Source organism: Sinocyclocheilus grahami, unplaced genomic scaffold (assembly GCF_001515645.1).
Source record: "Sinocyclocheilus grahami isolate Dianchi unplaced genomic scaffold, SAMN03320097.WGS_v1.1 scaffold88.1, whole genome shotgun sequence".
Lineage (NCBI taxonomy): Eukaryota > Metazoa > Chordata > Actinopteri > Cypriniformes > Cyprinidae > Sinocyclocheilus > Sinocyclocheilus grahami.
In genome coordinates, this window is record NW_015505267.1 from 522,985 (window position 1) to 538,170 (window position 15,186).

Genomic DNA, 15,186 nt, shown 5'->3' on the forward strand with positions numbered 1-15,186 from the left:
TGTGATGTCAGTCACACATTATAATGTTGTGAATTCACGTCTAGGATTTATTTTTTAGTTTAGTGTTTTATTTTTACTAAACAAAATAGTGTATAATTTTAATATTGGCCAATTATTGGTTTTCAACAATGACATGAAAATCCAATATTTATTGGATTTTTGGTGTATTCATACTTAATATACATGATATGTTGTAGCTTACGCCTTCAGTGTTGTCATACTTGTCAAAATGTAAAAGCAGAAACAATTTTCTGTGTAGAAACAATTTTAATTTAGAAATGCCAAATAACGAGTATAAAAAGTATAAAAACTGAAAGAGGATTTTCTTGTTAAACATACTCCAATAATTTTCATTTACAACTTAAAAAAAATATTTTTTTTACAGTGTAGATACCCACAGGATTAATTTTGCGCCCCAAACACTTGCTTAATGATATGTTGTAATGATGTGAATGGTCTGGCTACGCTTCGAAACGTTAGCACCAAATAGTCGAAAGTTGCATTACAACGCTCAGCCACTATGCAATGTACTGTATAGTTAGATTTTTCTCTTCAAGAATCATGCGAAAGGGCCTTTGGTTTAAGTGTCCGGCACTGATTATGGTCTGTGGAGTCTTTGTCAATGGCGTTCAGTGTAATAATGGATGGGATAAACCGCATATGTCAGCTGATGAGGGATGGAGTTCTGCAGGTGTGTCCTTCAGATCCTTACAGTTGTAGAACATAAGACTATGCACATGTGTTTAGAATGAACTAGTGCTGCCCAGGTGTTTGTGTGTGGGATTGAACCGCCTCACGTGTGGTCCGTGAGGCCCCATCAGGCAGCTCTAGTGGGCCCCCCAAGCACTGAATGCAGTTTCTTGAATAGAGTCGTCACTTAAAACACCACACTGCAGGGTATTTGGAGTCGCTGCTGCATTTTTATAAAACGATCAAGTTCAGAAGATTCATTTGTCGTTTTTGACATGAACAATTCGTTTGATCTCTGGTTGCGAGAAGGTAAGAACAATCTGAGGTAAACATGATGGAGTGTTTGTGTCGGGAAAAGCCCCATCTAATTACAGGAGAAGATCTGTTGGCGTTCCACACGTTTCCAAGAGCCTTGTGGCATGTCCTGGCAGCTCCCTCAAACAGTTACTATAGTTTTTGCAAGGGAGAAGAGATGAAACGTTATCCTTGCTCCTCTTTTTCAGACTCTTCTCGCTGGCATTTTCCAAACAAAAGAACAACGTGAGCCCAAGGAGCGTACAGTGTCATCTTGCAACATAGTGGTACTTTCTTCTAGAAAAAAAATGTGTGAGAGTATGAAACTGTAGTCTGAATTGCGTGTATTGAGTTTCTTGTGATGCTCTCCCCCTCACCTGAGGGCAGTCGGAGGCCTGGATATGAATTGCTAAAAGAAGGGCCAGTCTTCGCTCACCAAGGTTGTACTTTGTGTACAAGAGTTGTGTCCTGCTTTCTCCCCCTTTCTCTTTCTTGTTCTTTCCCTCTTTCTTTGTTAATATTTGACATTTTTTTGACCCTCAGCACATCTCCTAGCCTTATTGTATAATATGAAAAGCGGCCAATTATTTGGATGATTTTGCTATATTTTGTAGTAAGGGTTATTGTTGTTAAAGGCACAATAGGAGATCTTGGAAAATGCTAACTTTAGCCTGATAGCACTGAAAGCGAATGTCCCAACCTCCCTGCAATCGCCGCGGGGGGGGGGTGCGAGGACTGGAATTGGGTACCGCGTTGGGCTACATCATGTGTCATTCACCGGTGCGAAAACTTTATAGTACAGATAGTAGAAGTATTACAATACCAGGAAGGAAGATCGGGTTGTTGATGTTTGTCTGCCATTCCCGCTCTGTCTGCACAGCATGCGTGAACGCGCTGATGACGTATCCTGTCTGCATGAACAGGGTGCGCAGAGGTATGCAAATACATATGTTAACAGGCAGGTAGGAAAGCCAATTAAAACGCTCGGACCGAGTGTTTTAATTGGTTGAACATTTCTTGGTCCTACGCCTTCCACAGAATATATAAATACAGATAAATACATTTAGACCACTTAACTTAACTTAACTTCAACCAGCATAACAAAAAAATTTTCTGAAGACAATCACCTATTGCACCTTTAATTTACATACTTATTTTCATGTGTCAGAAGAAATTAGTTATGTCAGAAAAAATTTAATACATAAAAATAAATAAATGTATATATTTATTTAAATATATAGATGAATAAATATTTTATAGATATTTTCTGACCTTATAAATATGTGATCTCAGTCTGAAGTTATATTCTAATTAACATTCACACTATTTGTGTACATTGATAGACTTAAGATAATGGTGTTTAAATTGCTCTTGGCTCTTTTTTGTACTCTATAGGAAGTTGTTATATTATGTCAAGCAGATTTTGATGTCATTAGGCTAAATTACAGGAGATATGAAATATCTGATTTTCTCCCCCTGAAGATCAGTATAGTGCTGTCTTACCATAAGAGTGTTGTATGACATTTTGCCTGAGTCCATAATATCGAACTGATGATAAATGTTAGTATCGTACTGCAAATACAGAAAGGATTCTGGCTGACATTCTTTATTTGATTTGGATCATGCAAGACTGTGCTCAAACACTTCATCAACTACCTTTTTTTCGCTTCAATTTTCCACACAAAATATAACAATATATTTTAATTTAGTTTTATTACATTTTATTTATTTTTACTTCTGTAACTTTAGTATGTATTTCTTTCTTTCTGTTGATTTAGTGGTGAAATCTGACCTACATATAGAGTGGGGAAAAAAAGTATTTAGTCAGCCACCAATTGTGCAAGTTCTCCCACTTAAAAAGATGAGAGAGGCCTGATCAGGAAGTGTTTTCGAATCAAAATAGTAATGGGATACTTCATAAGACTTCATAATGTCTTTTTATAATTTTTCAGCAATGATGCAGCTAGACTCTGTACTGCAAAGCCAATTTATATAAATATATTTATAACCTAAAAAATATTGGGACACTTTTTTTAATGGAGGCCTGTGCCCCAGTACTGATGAAAGGCTGGAAAAGCCCCTGGTTTACAGAAGTTTTAGATGCAGTGTGAAGCAGCATGTAACACTGCATGACTCTGCTGTCATTGCTTGACATGTCATATCAACTACCCAGATACATTGTTTGGCACATCACTTAGGTAACTGAGCAAATGTGACAGTCTGGAAAGTATTCCCCTTCCAAAGTTGTTAAGCAGATGGCAGTTCGGGATAACCCAGTGCATTAACACAGGTCTCCTGACAAATGCTGCTATTTCAGGTAGCGCTGATGAGAACATCCGCATACAGGATTCTGGTACAGTATGTCCCACATAGCTTTTGGCACAGACTATATGAGGAAAAAGTGCAGCATGCTGTTAGGATTGGCATATGAGCATATAGAAGCTGACATGATGGCATAGATACAGTCATGTTGCTTATTTAGTTACCCCCAATTCCTATAACCTTAATGCAAAAAAATATTCTTTTCATTTCTTTGATAAAAAAAAAAAGTTGTTTGCATTGTAAAATGTTTATATTTTATATTGTCCTGGTCATTTTTTCATTACATTTTTTAAAATTAATTTTGTCAGCAAACTTGGAAGTTGATAACCTTGGTGTGGACTACACTGACTAAAGTATGTTTTTCGGGGGTCTTTGTTAGATAAGTAGTCATTTCTTTCTTTTAACGTACAATGGAGGTCATAAAAGGTTCAAAAATGGTCCCTGTTATCTCTAAATGAACCCACGGCCTGTTGTTGGCTCACATATTTTCCTGCACTTTAAAGAATAGCATGCAATCTCTGATATACACTCATCCCGGCCCAACCATTAGCTATCTTGGTAACCCACCTGCGAGCGCTGAAATTGTTGAAGCTAACTGTAGAGACAGACAGCAGAGGGCTGATTAGCTTGGATTCCACCTTCAGGTCTTGTTTGTGCAGTATCAGACAGCTCACAGGTGCTCACATCTATCTCTCTGTTTGAAGTGGATCAAAGGGCTTTGGTCAGACACATGGTCTCACACATGCTTCAGCACACTGACTCCATGCAGATGTTTACCATACACATGACCTCACTGGGCCAGGAATGCTCTTTGTAATTACAGAGGGTCACTCGATACTGGCAACGAAGGAAAGCAGAGCACAGAAAAATTATATATTGTTCTTGGAATCTCTTTGAATGTCTTTGAGGTAATGGTGTACTGTAGATTATGTAATGGATACTTAATCAGTGGGTCATTAGTGCAAAATATGACATGTCGGGGTACAAAAATGCTGATACTTCAGCAGTCATTATGGAAAAGTATTTCAGAACAAAGGTGTTTTTGGTGCTAGATAATCCTATTTATCTTAAACCAGACATATTTTACTTCAATTTTTCTTTTTCTGGATGTATCTTTAGCCTGTCATTAAAAAAAATCTAAATTTAGGTTAATCTACTTTTTACTTTTTTTATTAAATTAAATTAAATTAATTAATTAATTTTATTTATTTGTTTATTTTATTAAATTTTTTTCTGAATATTTTCATAGCCTGTCATTAAAACATCTAGCATTGGTTGTTTACATTTTTGGTTACATTTTTAAATTTAAAATGTTACAATTATTTACTTTTTTAAATATATTATTTTTGATTAATTTGTTAATTTGTAAAATTTATATGTTTTTTATTTATTTTATTTTTTGACAATATTTGAGAGATTTTAAAACCAACTTTGAGAAATCATGCTATACTACGAACATGAAAACTCCAATTTAGCAAAAATTTCAAGACAGTTATTGTTGGACATACAGGAATAACATTAGTGTTTCCATTATTATGTATAATCTGTATAAAGTTTTTAATTATTTATTTATTATAACTGAGAAGTGAATATTTGTCTGAAAAAAATAAGTTCTTCTCTGCCTTGCATAACCAGTTCTATCAAATATATTTGTACATTTTTAGCTAATGTTCTAATTTCTTAACTTTTCTCTTCATCTTCGTCAAACTATTAATACTTTCATAACAGTTCATGTTTACATTCGAAGGCTTTTTCTTGCCATTTCATTTCTTTAATAAAGACAGGCTACTGATGTTATCTGGGGGCTCGTCCGGGATATTACTACTATAATATTGAAATATTTGTGCTTTTAAAGCATTTCGTTATTGTGTATCTTGTTAAAGTGGTTACTGTAGTTCAAATATCCCATATTATGAGAAATACATTAAACATGTTGGGTCACTTGAGGGCTGAGAGAGGAAGTCTGAATGTATATTATGGTATGGAGCTGCAGAGCCTCCACAGTGCACTGCAAATTTTATGAGCCCCGTTTCTAATGACAAGGGGGCAATCACATGAGGAAACCGGAGGTAATTTTGGCAAAAAAATTCTTGTTAAATGAAGTGGAGTGCCTACATTGCTGTAAGTGCTGTACACACATTGGCTTTAGAGAGTCATTAGGTTAGTTTCTGGGACCGTTCCTCATTCTGGCTGTAATGAAACGCAGCATAAGGGTATTACCTGCTCCACCTGAGGAGCCTGGATTACTGTAGTATTGCTGATATGGCACAATGAAACTAGCCCAGGGCAAATATGAATGCTTTATTTATAGAAGATATATTGCTGGCCATTTTTATCATTTTTGTCTGCCTTTGTTGAGCTGCTTGCAAGAGGTTTCCAGAGCACCATTGAAGTGTGCAATGAAATGATGATTTGTCTTCAGTCCATGTTTGGTTGTTTTTGTTCAGAGATTCGAGCCCAACTGGTGGAACAGCAGAAATGTCTAGAGCAGCAGACGGACATGAGGGTCCAGCTCCTTCAGGACCTCCAGGACTTCTTCCGCAAGAAGTCAGAGATCGAGATGGAGTACTCCCGCAACCTGGAGAAGCTCGCCGAACGCTTCATGGCAAAGACCAGGAGTACCAAGGACCATCAGCAATATAAGTGAGTGTGTTATATGAATGATTAATACTTGCAACTCTTTTGTGGGTTGAATCTAGAACTTTTTGTACTCTGGCCCAGATCTTTAATCACTTACCCACACCATCATTATTATTGTCTAAAGGTTTATGATTGTAAGATTGAACACTTTGACTTCTCCTAAATTGCTATGTGTGTCACATGAACGATTTTGAAATGATGCTGTCTTTTATTCAACATATGAAATCATGTTGAAAGGGAAATATGAAGTTATCCTTTTTTATTTTACATTAAGAAATGAGAGAATTTATATTTTATGCTACACTTTTCATATCCAATCTTAATTTTTGAAATAAGTGTTGGAATTGAAAATTAAGTTTGGAATTTTCCAAACTTGTGTGAAGATTTCATATCAGCTTTTTTTGTAAAATATATACGTCTCACAATGACATTTTAATGAGTAATTTTTTCTAAACCATTACTTGCCACATATGTTTTCCTGCTGATTTATTCCCAGTGTAGTGCATTGAGACAGGCACGAACCGTGATCATGGTCTCATTATGCCAGTAGAGTCACTGGCTGGAAAAGACAGTCTACATCTATATAATGTTCGTACAGAAACCGCTGGTACAACTCAAAATATTGAGTGTGTTTGCTTTTCACTTCTGTAAATAGTCTCTAAATGAGTCCAGCAGCTGTGAGCACAACTGGAGGCAATGGAGAATCTTGGTCGTGGAGCTTGTGGTTTATGTGGCCTGTCTGTTTGTGAGCAGAATAAGATACTTGACACAATTCACTAACATATTCTGAAAGACAAGGACTTAAACTTGCCAGTTCAAAGATGCAGAAGTAAAGAAGGGTCCAGATTACAGTGTGATGTGATGCAAATTGCTCGTTTTTGTCTTTTGGAGATTAAAAAACGATAAAGTGCTGATGTTAGTTGGGCGGCCAGTTCTAAAGCCAGCTTAGCTCAGCTGTGTGTCGGATGAATTAGCATCAGAACGAGTTTGCAGAAATGTCTGTAATTAACAGAAAGGCTCATTTCTAAAGCATAATCTTAAGTAATTTTACCAGGTCTCTTAGCTAAACTTGGACTCTTCTGTAACCACGGGGCTTCAGTAAAGAGGTCCAGACCGTGGTCTGCGATTGTATCCCATTTTATTCCGTAGTCCAGAGGTCTGGCCCGATGTCTGACCGATGGCGTCGTGATGAGGCCAGCTGAGCCAAAGCAGAGGGTGTGCTTTACCCCTTCACTGAAGTTGGCTGGATAATTGTGGTCAGCAGAATTCTGCAAAACCAGTGAGAGGTTAAGCAACTATTTGTCAAGAAACACAGTTTACTCTACCTGTGGGATTGTAGTTACAGAATCAGTCTTCTCACTGGCACTGGGAGCATCTCAGGTGACTCAGAGCAAAGTGTGATGGATCAGGCCTGAAGGTTGGAGACCAGAGAGATGTGGTCACTTTACAAATGCATAGCTAGTGTATGTTTGAACTTGGTTAGCTCCTAACCGAAAGTTTCCATTTTAGAGTCTGTTTTTTGGTATAAAGTGAAGATTTGATTTGTGACTTCTGTAGAGGATTTTACGTAGAAGAATGTGATAAACCAGAAATGACCACAGGATCTAATTTAGCTATAAATAAAGTGCCAGGATGACAAATCAGACATTTTAGAGAATAATGATAACCATGACAGTAAGGACTTTTATATTGTTACAAACTTTCTTTTTCAAATAAATGCTGTTATTTTGAACTCTTTATTCATCAAAGAATCCTGAAAAATGGTTTCCACAAAAATATTAAGTAGCACAGCTGTTTTCAACATTGATAATAATAAGAAATGCTTCTTGAGCACCAAATCAGAATGATTTCTGAAGGATCATGTGACACTGAAGACTGGAGAAATGATGCTGAAAATTAAGCTTTGCCATCAAAGGAATAAATTACATAAAAAATTTATTGAAATATAAGTTATTTAACATTGTAAAAATGTTTCACAGTATTACAGTTTTTACTGAAAGAGACTTTTAATAAAAAACAATAAATAAAATCTTGCCTACCCAAAACCTTTGAACATTAGTGTATATTTTAATAAATAAATATTTTTTAGTAAATATTGTAAAATTTACACTGTAAGAAAAATATCTGTAGGAAAACTGAACAGGTACTGGTAGTTTTCTGCCAGAACAATATATGTTAATTATACAGACATTTCCTTCAAGCCTAAAATATAACACAATGCAACGCGTAATTCAAAATACTCAAATTCATTCATAATACCATAGTACATTGTGCCCTATTATTACAGACTTTTCTTACAGTGCATGCCAATTGTCATATTATATCGGCCCTATAGATTTCATATTGACTTCATATTATATTACTAGTTCTTTAGTAGGTTCTATCCACATATGTGCATCCTTACAAGGCAGTGTTTTGTGAGCTGTGTGGTTAAACTTCTCCCAGATGACACTGTCGTCGTGGCGACACATCGACTGGTGCTTAGTTTAGTGCACGTGTTTGTTGAGCTAACAGGCATCACACACTGTTTGCCCAGGGAGGCTGCTGGACTCAGGATGGGAATTATTTCATTATATGCATCATCCAGCTGCCACTCCTTGGACAGCAGATTTCCTTTTATTATCTATCATTTAGCAGATGCATTTTAGCCAAATAGACCTTCCACAAGGACACATCTCCTCTAGGAAACTGAGCTTAAGTGCCTTTTTATATATTATATTATAAATCTTCTTTAGGAAACTGAATTCAGGTGCCTTTTTTAGGGTACAAGTTATAAGTTTAACCTTTGGTTTAGGGTATAAGTTTGAACCTTTGTCATTTTGGTTGCATGCCTAAAATTAAATGCAGTGCACTTAGGCATTAGGATTTATGCTTTGCCCCAGTAAGGTTGGTTTCAGTTGTCCGCATGATTGTACCTTCATGCGCATTCATTTGATGCCCTTGTTGTAGGATGCCAAACTCTCCAGTGAAGCACTCTAGTTTGCTCTGGCACTTCAAAATCGATGAGCTGTCAATATAATGTTTGCGATCTGCGGGATGTTTACACCAGCACCGAATGAAGTTCCTCTGGCTACAGTGTTGATGTAGTTACTGCATCGCTTGTAGTGTGTTTATACCACTGCTGGTTATTTTGATATTAGCACATTAGAGGCACGTTCATTTTGTTTAGAAAACCAAGTGTAATTCATTTGGGTAATTGCCACCAGTGTAGTTGCTGTATATAGACTTGCTTACACCTGGGATGTGGAACATGAATAAAAGATGCTGTCTTTGAAGATAGAGTTTTGTAATGGCTTTCCTCTATCTTTTTACTGTGTGTTCCACAGAAGAAATTGAGTCATGATGAGGGTTTGGAATGAAATGAGAGAGAGAAAAAAAACAAGTCAAGGTGAACTATTGCTTTAAAGGGGTCCTATTATGCTTTTTCACTTTTTTAATTTTAGTCAGTGTGTAGTGTGTATGTTTGGGCATAAAAAAGATCTAGAAAGTTACAAATCTCAAAGTCCACTCCAAAGGGAGATATTTTGTTTTTAAAAAATGCCTTTTCAAGAACTACAACGAACGGCTCGTTTGGACTACAGCGTTGGTTTCCGGGCTTTGTGATATCACAAAGCAGCTCATTTAGAATATCATTAAAAATAATTCCCGCCTACAGAAATGTGAATGGTTGGGGGGTGGGGAGGGGCGAGTTTGTGGTTAGAACGCTTGGTTGAGTGAGTGCATCAGATGAGACGACGACAAAGAAGTGCTGCTGCAGAGTTAGTGCATCAGAGAAAACGAAGAAGAAGAGCTGCTGTGCTGTAGCGTCAACTTTTCGGCATGTCTAGAACAATTCTTACAAGTACAACCCGACGTAGCTGGGTGCCGCGGACAGATGCCGAATGGTGCCGCTGGTGTGCCTACACTCATAGAAAATAATGTATTTAAATTTTAAAGACGTGGCGTGACATGACGCTGTGCTTCTCGTCTGGTGTGCGACCGCCTGAAACGCTGTTTTTTTCACCTCCGTGCCCAAACGTCTTTGTTTGGGCTTCCGAAAGCGGATGATGTCAGGAAACAGTGGTTGCAATTTATTTTTTAACTCTGTCCCTGAGCATTATATAACCCCAATTTGCTATTGTGTGCTGCGCATTTTACTGAGGACAGCTTCCACAACATGAGGGAGTACAGTGCCGGATTCGCCAAAAGCTTTTGTTGAAAGACGGAGCAAGGGGCGTGGCAGTACTGAAACACCGTCTAAGCTGTTTGCCAATCACAACGCACTGGGACAGCTAACCAATCACAACACATTTTGTTTTTCGGAAGGCGGACCTTCATCAAAGCCGGAACTAATCGAGCCATTTGTGCCAGGATGGGGAGAAAGGTATTTTAATAAAGTAAATTATGTGAAAAATAATGCGTTTTTTGAACCACCAAGCATGAGAGCATGTTCTAGTACACCCCCAAAACAAAATCAAGACTTTGTAAAAGAGCATAATAGGACCCCTTTAAAGTTGGTTTCGATGCACCTTCCTTCATTCCCATTCTGTCTTTACTCTCTGGAGTAATTTTACATTTTTAAATCTTCCGTTCCCTTGAAATGATCTAGTCATATTGTGAATTCTTTACCTTGAATTCCATCAGCTTTCTTCACTGACTGTTTTCTCCTCTCAACTCATTTTTAAGTTTTATGATCATAATCTGCCCTGTGCAGTGATTTGAGAGCACAAAGATGTGAGTTGTGCATCGGAGCATAGTGGAGAGGTGGTTGCTGTGTCGTCCTTTGGAGGGAGAGGTGGTCACTTGGAGGCCAATTGTTATTTAATCTTGTCTGAGCAGTAGCACTGATTTACTGCAGCCTTTAATGGTGCAGCTGGCTCTCTGTTCTCTACTCAGCAGTACTGGCTGCTTTTATCAGTTCTGATTAGTCACATGCTTTCCAAATTAACTCATCATGCCTTATGATCCTTATGACCCAGTGTGACAGCTTCCTCTCCAGTCATCATCACTCCTGTTTTACCCACCATGGCAGTGAGCTAATAGACTCTACGATTCGAGGGAATCTGTGTGATGGAGCTGTATCGTAATTGGTAGCAGCCTGTAACAATCTGGGCTTCCAGTGGACTTCTTGCACTGACCTCAGAGATGCCAAGCACCATTTCCCTCAATCAATGGGATCAATGATATGCTATTATAGTTTTTGTTTATATATTTCGGATTATATTGTATTTTTATATTCTCTGTTTTCATTTTAATTTTTGCCAAGGTTTTAGTATTTTTGTTTGTTTTTGTCTTTTTTTAGTTTTTGTTTTGTTTAGAAAATCTATAGATCTGTTTAGAAAGTTTAGAAAGTTTGTGTTGATTTTATTTAGTAGTTTTAATTAATTCTTCACTATCATGCTTCACTCGAGCAGATGCGTTCACTCGCTGATGAGTCTCGCTCACGCAAACACTAAACAGCGCTGTCAGATCTAGTATGAAGCTCTTGAATTCAGCGAAGAACACAAATAACTGTTTACAGCCAGATGATACAGCGCTGACAAACAGGAGAAACACAGTGCGTAATGATACAGTCAGAAGGCTTTTTAATCTACAAATCGCCATCATTTACCATAGATTTACTGTAACACTTACTGCACCGTGGTATTGTGTCAGAAATGTGGGTATTCGTGTAGAATTTTATTATATTATTAATGTAGACAGTCATGTATTAATTCAATGTATTGAAGGAGGAGTAATGGAATATAATTACAGTACTTTTTGTGATTAAGCTATAGCGTTTATACTAAATGTATTTAGACTACTGTTTTTCATACAAATACCTAAAAACCATATTACATTTTTACCATGGTATTGAGGTGCTATATTTGTGGTTTTAACTGTGATTATCATGATCTAAATGTATGCTACTATGGAAGACCAATGGTTAAAAAAAACACCTCAAACAGTCAGAATAATTCAATTTCACCATATATAAATGAGATTGCTACAATTTTTATATATATTACTAACTTTGATAATGAATATAAATCTGCATCTGCATCCTAACTCAAGCTACTATCAAATGTGTATTTCTAAGAGACAAAATTTTTTTTTGATTATTAATATTATCAGGCAACACAAACCTGTTTCTTGATTTGAAACAATATTACTTATTAGAACATGCAGAACGTTCTAATAAGTAATATAAGGAATATTGGGACTTCCCATCATTGGGAAGTCGTGGCCTAATGGTTAGAGAGTCGGACTCGTAACCCAAAGGTCCGGCAGGAATTGTAGGTGGGGGGAGTGAATGTACAGCGCTCTCTTCCACCTTCAATGCCATGACTGAGGTGCCCTTGAACAAGGCACTGAACCCCCAACTGCTCCCCGGGCGCCGCAGCATAAATGGCTGCCCACTGCTCCGGGTGTGTGTTCACGGTGTGTGTGTGTTCACTGCTGTGTGTGTGCACCACAACATGAGGGAGTACAGTGCCGGATTCGCCAAAAGCTTTTGTTGAAAGACGGAGCAAGGGGCGTGGCAGTACTGAAACACCGTCTAAGCTGTTTGCCAATCACAACGCACTGGGACAGCTAACCAATCACAACACATTTTGTTTTTCGGAAGGCGGACCTTCATCAAAGCCGGAACTAATCGAGCCATTTGTGCCAGGATGGGGAGAAAGGTATTTTAATAAAGTAAATTATGTGAAAAATAATGCGTTTTTTGAACCACCAAGCATGAGAGCATGTTCTAGTACACCCCCAAAACAAAATCAAGACTTTGTAAAAGAGCATAATAGGACCCCTTTAAAGTTGGTTTCGATGCACCTTCCTTCATTCCCATTCTGTCTTTACTCTCTGGAGTAATTTTACATTTTTAAATCTTCCGTTCCCTTGAAATGATCTAGTCATATTGTGAATTCTTTACCTTGAATTCCATCAGCTTTCTTCACTGACTGTTTTCTCCTCTCAACTCATTTTTAAGTTTTATGATCATAATCTGCCCTGTGCAGTGATTTGAGAGCACAAAGATGTGAGTTGTGCATCAGAGCATAGTGGAGAGGTGGTTGCTGTGTCGTCCTTTGGAGGGAGAGGTGGTCACTTGGAGGCCAATTGTTATTTAATCTTGTCTGAGCAGTAGCACTGATTTACTGCAGCCTTTAATGGTGCAGCTGGCTCTCTGTTCTCTACTCAGCAGTACTGGCTGCTTTTATCAGTTCTGATTAGTCACATGCTTTCCAAATTAACTCATCATGCCTTATGATCCTTATGACCCAGTGTGACAGCTTCCTCTCCAGTCATCATCACTCCTGTTTTACCCACCATGGCAGTGAGCTAATAGACTCTACGATTCGAGGGAATCTGTGTGATGGAGCTGTATCGTAAATGGTAGCAGCCTGTAACAATCTGGGCTTCCAGTGGACTTCTTGCACTGACCTCAGAGATGCCAAGCACCATTTCCCTCAATCAATGGGATCAATGATATGCTATTATAGTTTTTGTTTATATATTTCGGATTATATTGTATTTTTATATTTTCTGTTTTCATTTTAATTTTTGCCAAGGTTTTAGTATTTTTGTTTGTTTTTGTCTTTTTTTAGTTTTTGTTTTGTTTAGAAAATCTATAGATCTGTTTAGAAAGTTTAGAAAGTTTGTGTTGATTTTATTTAGTAGTTTTAATTAATTCTTCACTATCATGCTTCACTCGAGCAGATGCGTTCACTCGCTGATGAGTCTCGCTCACGCAAACACTAAACAGCGCTGTCAGATCTAGTATGAAGCTCTTGAATTCAGCGAAGAACACAAATAACTGTTTACAGCCAGATGATACAGCGCTGACAAACAGGAGAAACACAGTGCGTAATGATACAGTCAGAAGGCTTTTTAATCTACAAATCGCCATCATTTACCATAGATTTACTGTAACACTTACTGCACCGTGGTATTGTGTCAGAAATGTGGGTATTCGTGTAGAATTTTATTATATTATTAATGTAGACAGTCATGTATTAATTCAATGTATTGAAGGAGGAGTAATGGAATATAATTACAGTACTTTTTGTGATTAAGCTATAGCGTTTATACTAAATGTATTTAGACTACTGTTTTTCATACAAATACCTAAAAACCATATTACATTTTTACCATGGTATTGAGGTGCTATATTTGTGGTTTTAACTGTGATTATCATGATCTAAATGTATGCTACTATGGAAGACCAATGGTTAAAAAAAACACCTCAAACAGTCAGAATAATTCAATTTCACCATATATAAATGAGATTGCTACAATTTTTATATATATTACTAACTTTGATAATGAATATAAATCTGCATCTGCATCCTAACTCAAGCTACTATCAAATGTGTATTTCTAAGAGACAAAATTTTTTTTTGATTATTAATATTATCAGGCAACACAAACCTGTTTCTTGATTTGAAACAATATTACTTATTAGAACATGCAGAACGTTCTAATAAGTAATATAAGGAATATTGGGACTTCCCATCATTGGGAAGTCGTGGCCTAATGGTTAGAGAGTCGGACTCGTAACCCAAAGGTCCGGCAGGAATTGTAGGTGGGGGGAGTGAATGTACAGCGCTCTCTTCCACCTTCAATGCCATGACTGAGGTGCCCTTGAACAAGGCACTGAACCCCCAACTGCTCCCCGGGCGCCGCAGCATAAATGGCTGCCCACTGCTCCGGGTGTGTGTTCACGGTGTGTGTGTGTTCACTGCTGTGTGTGTGCACTTTGGAAGGGTTAAATGCAGAGCACTATGTATGGGTAACCATACTTGGCCACATGTCATGTCACTTTCACTTTTGCAACTAAGAAATTAATTTTTTTCTATTAAGATATTTATTTTGTTAAGGAAAAATTACTGGAAACCATAAAGAATAGTTTAAAACCACAATTAACCGTCTGGTTTTAGTTACAAAGACTAAAGTCTCAAATCCAAAGAGATATTCTTTATAAAAGTTAAGAGTCAACCACACCTACCTAAAACGGCTAGTTCTAACACGATGTGGGAAGATTTGCATAACGCCACCCAAATGTTCACGCAAAGAAAGAAAGCGTAACTTTTATTCTCGCTGTAGTATTGTTGCCGCCGCCGCCATGCTGTGGAGACACTGTGTTTCGCTGTGAAAGCCTTCCAAAAGAGGACGATATTCGCTTCGTCATGCCTGGAGCTGATCTGTGCTGGTCGCTGAGGAAATACATCAACTTCGCGCTGTGGATCGCCGGATCGGCTTTCACGGTGGACGAAGCGGAGTCCA

The 15,186-nt window shown here is 37.6% G+C and overlaps 1 protein-coding gene across 2 annotated transcripts in view; it reads left to right on the plus strand.

Annotated features, from left to right (window-relative positions):
• Nucleotides 1-5,757: 5,757 nt before the first annotated feature.
• LOC107587018 (SLIT-ROBO Rho GTPase-activating protein 1-like) overlaps nt 5,758-15,186 on the plus strand; it is an 88,839-nt gene continuing 79,410 nt past the window's right edge. For both annotated transcript variants that reach the window (XM_016274614.1, XM_016274615.1), the window contains exon 1: nt 5,758-5,949. In XM_016274614.1, coding sequence (XP_016130100.1) covers nt 5,807-5,949 — 143 coding nt within the window. In that variant the 5' untranslated portion in view covers nt 5,758-5,806. The remainder of the gene's footprint in view (nt 5,950-15,186) is intronic.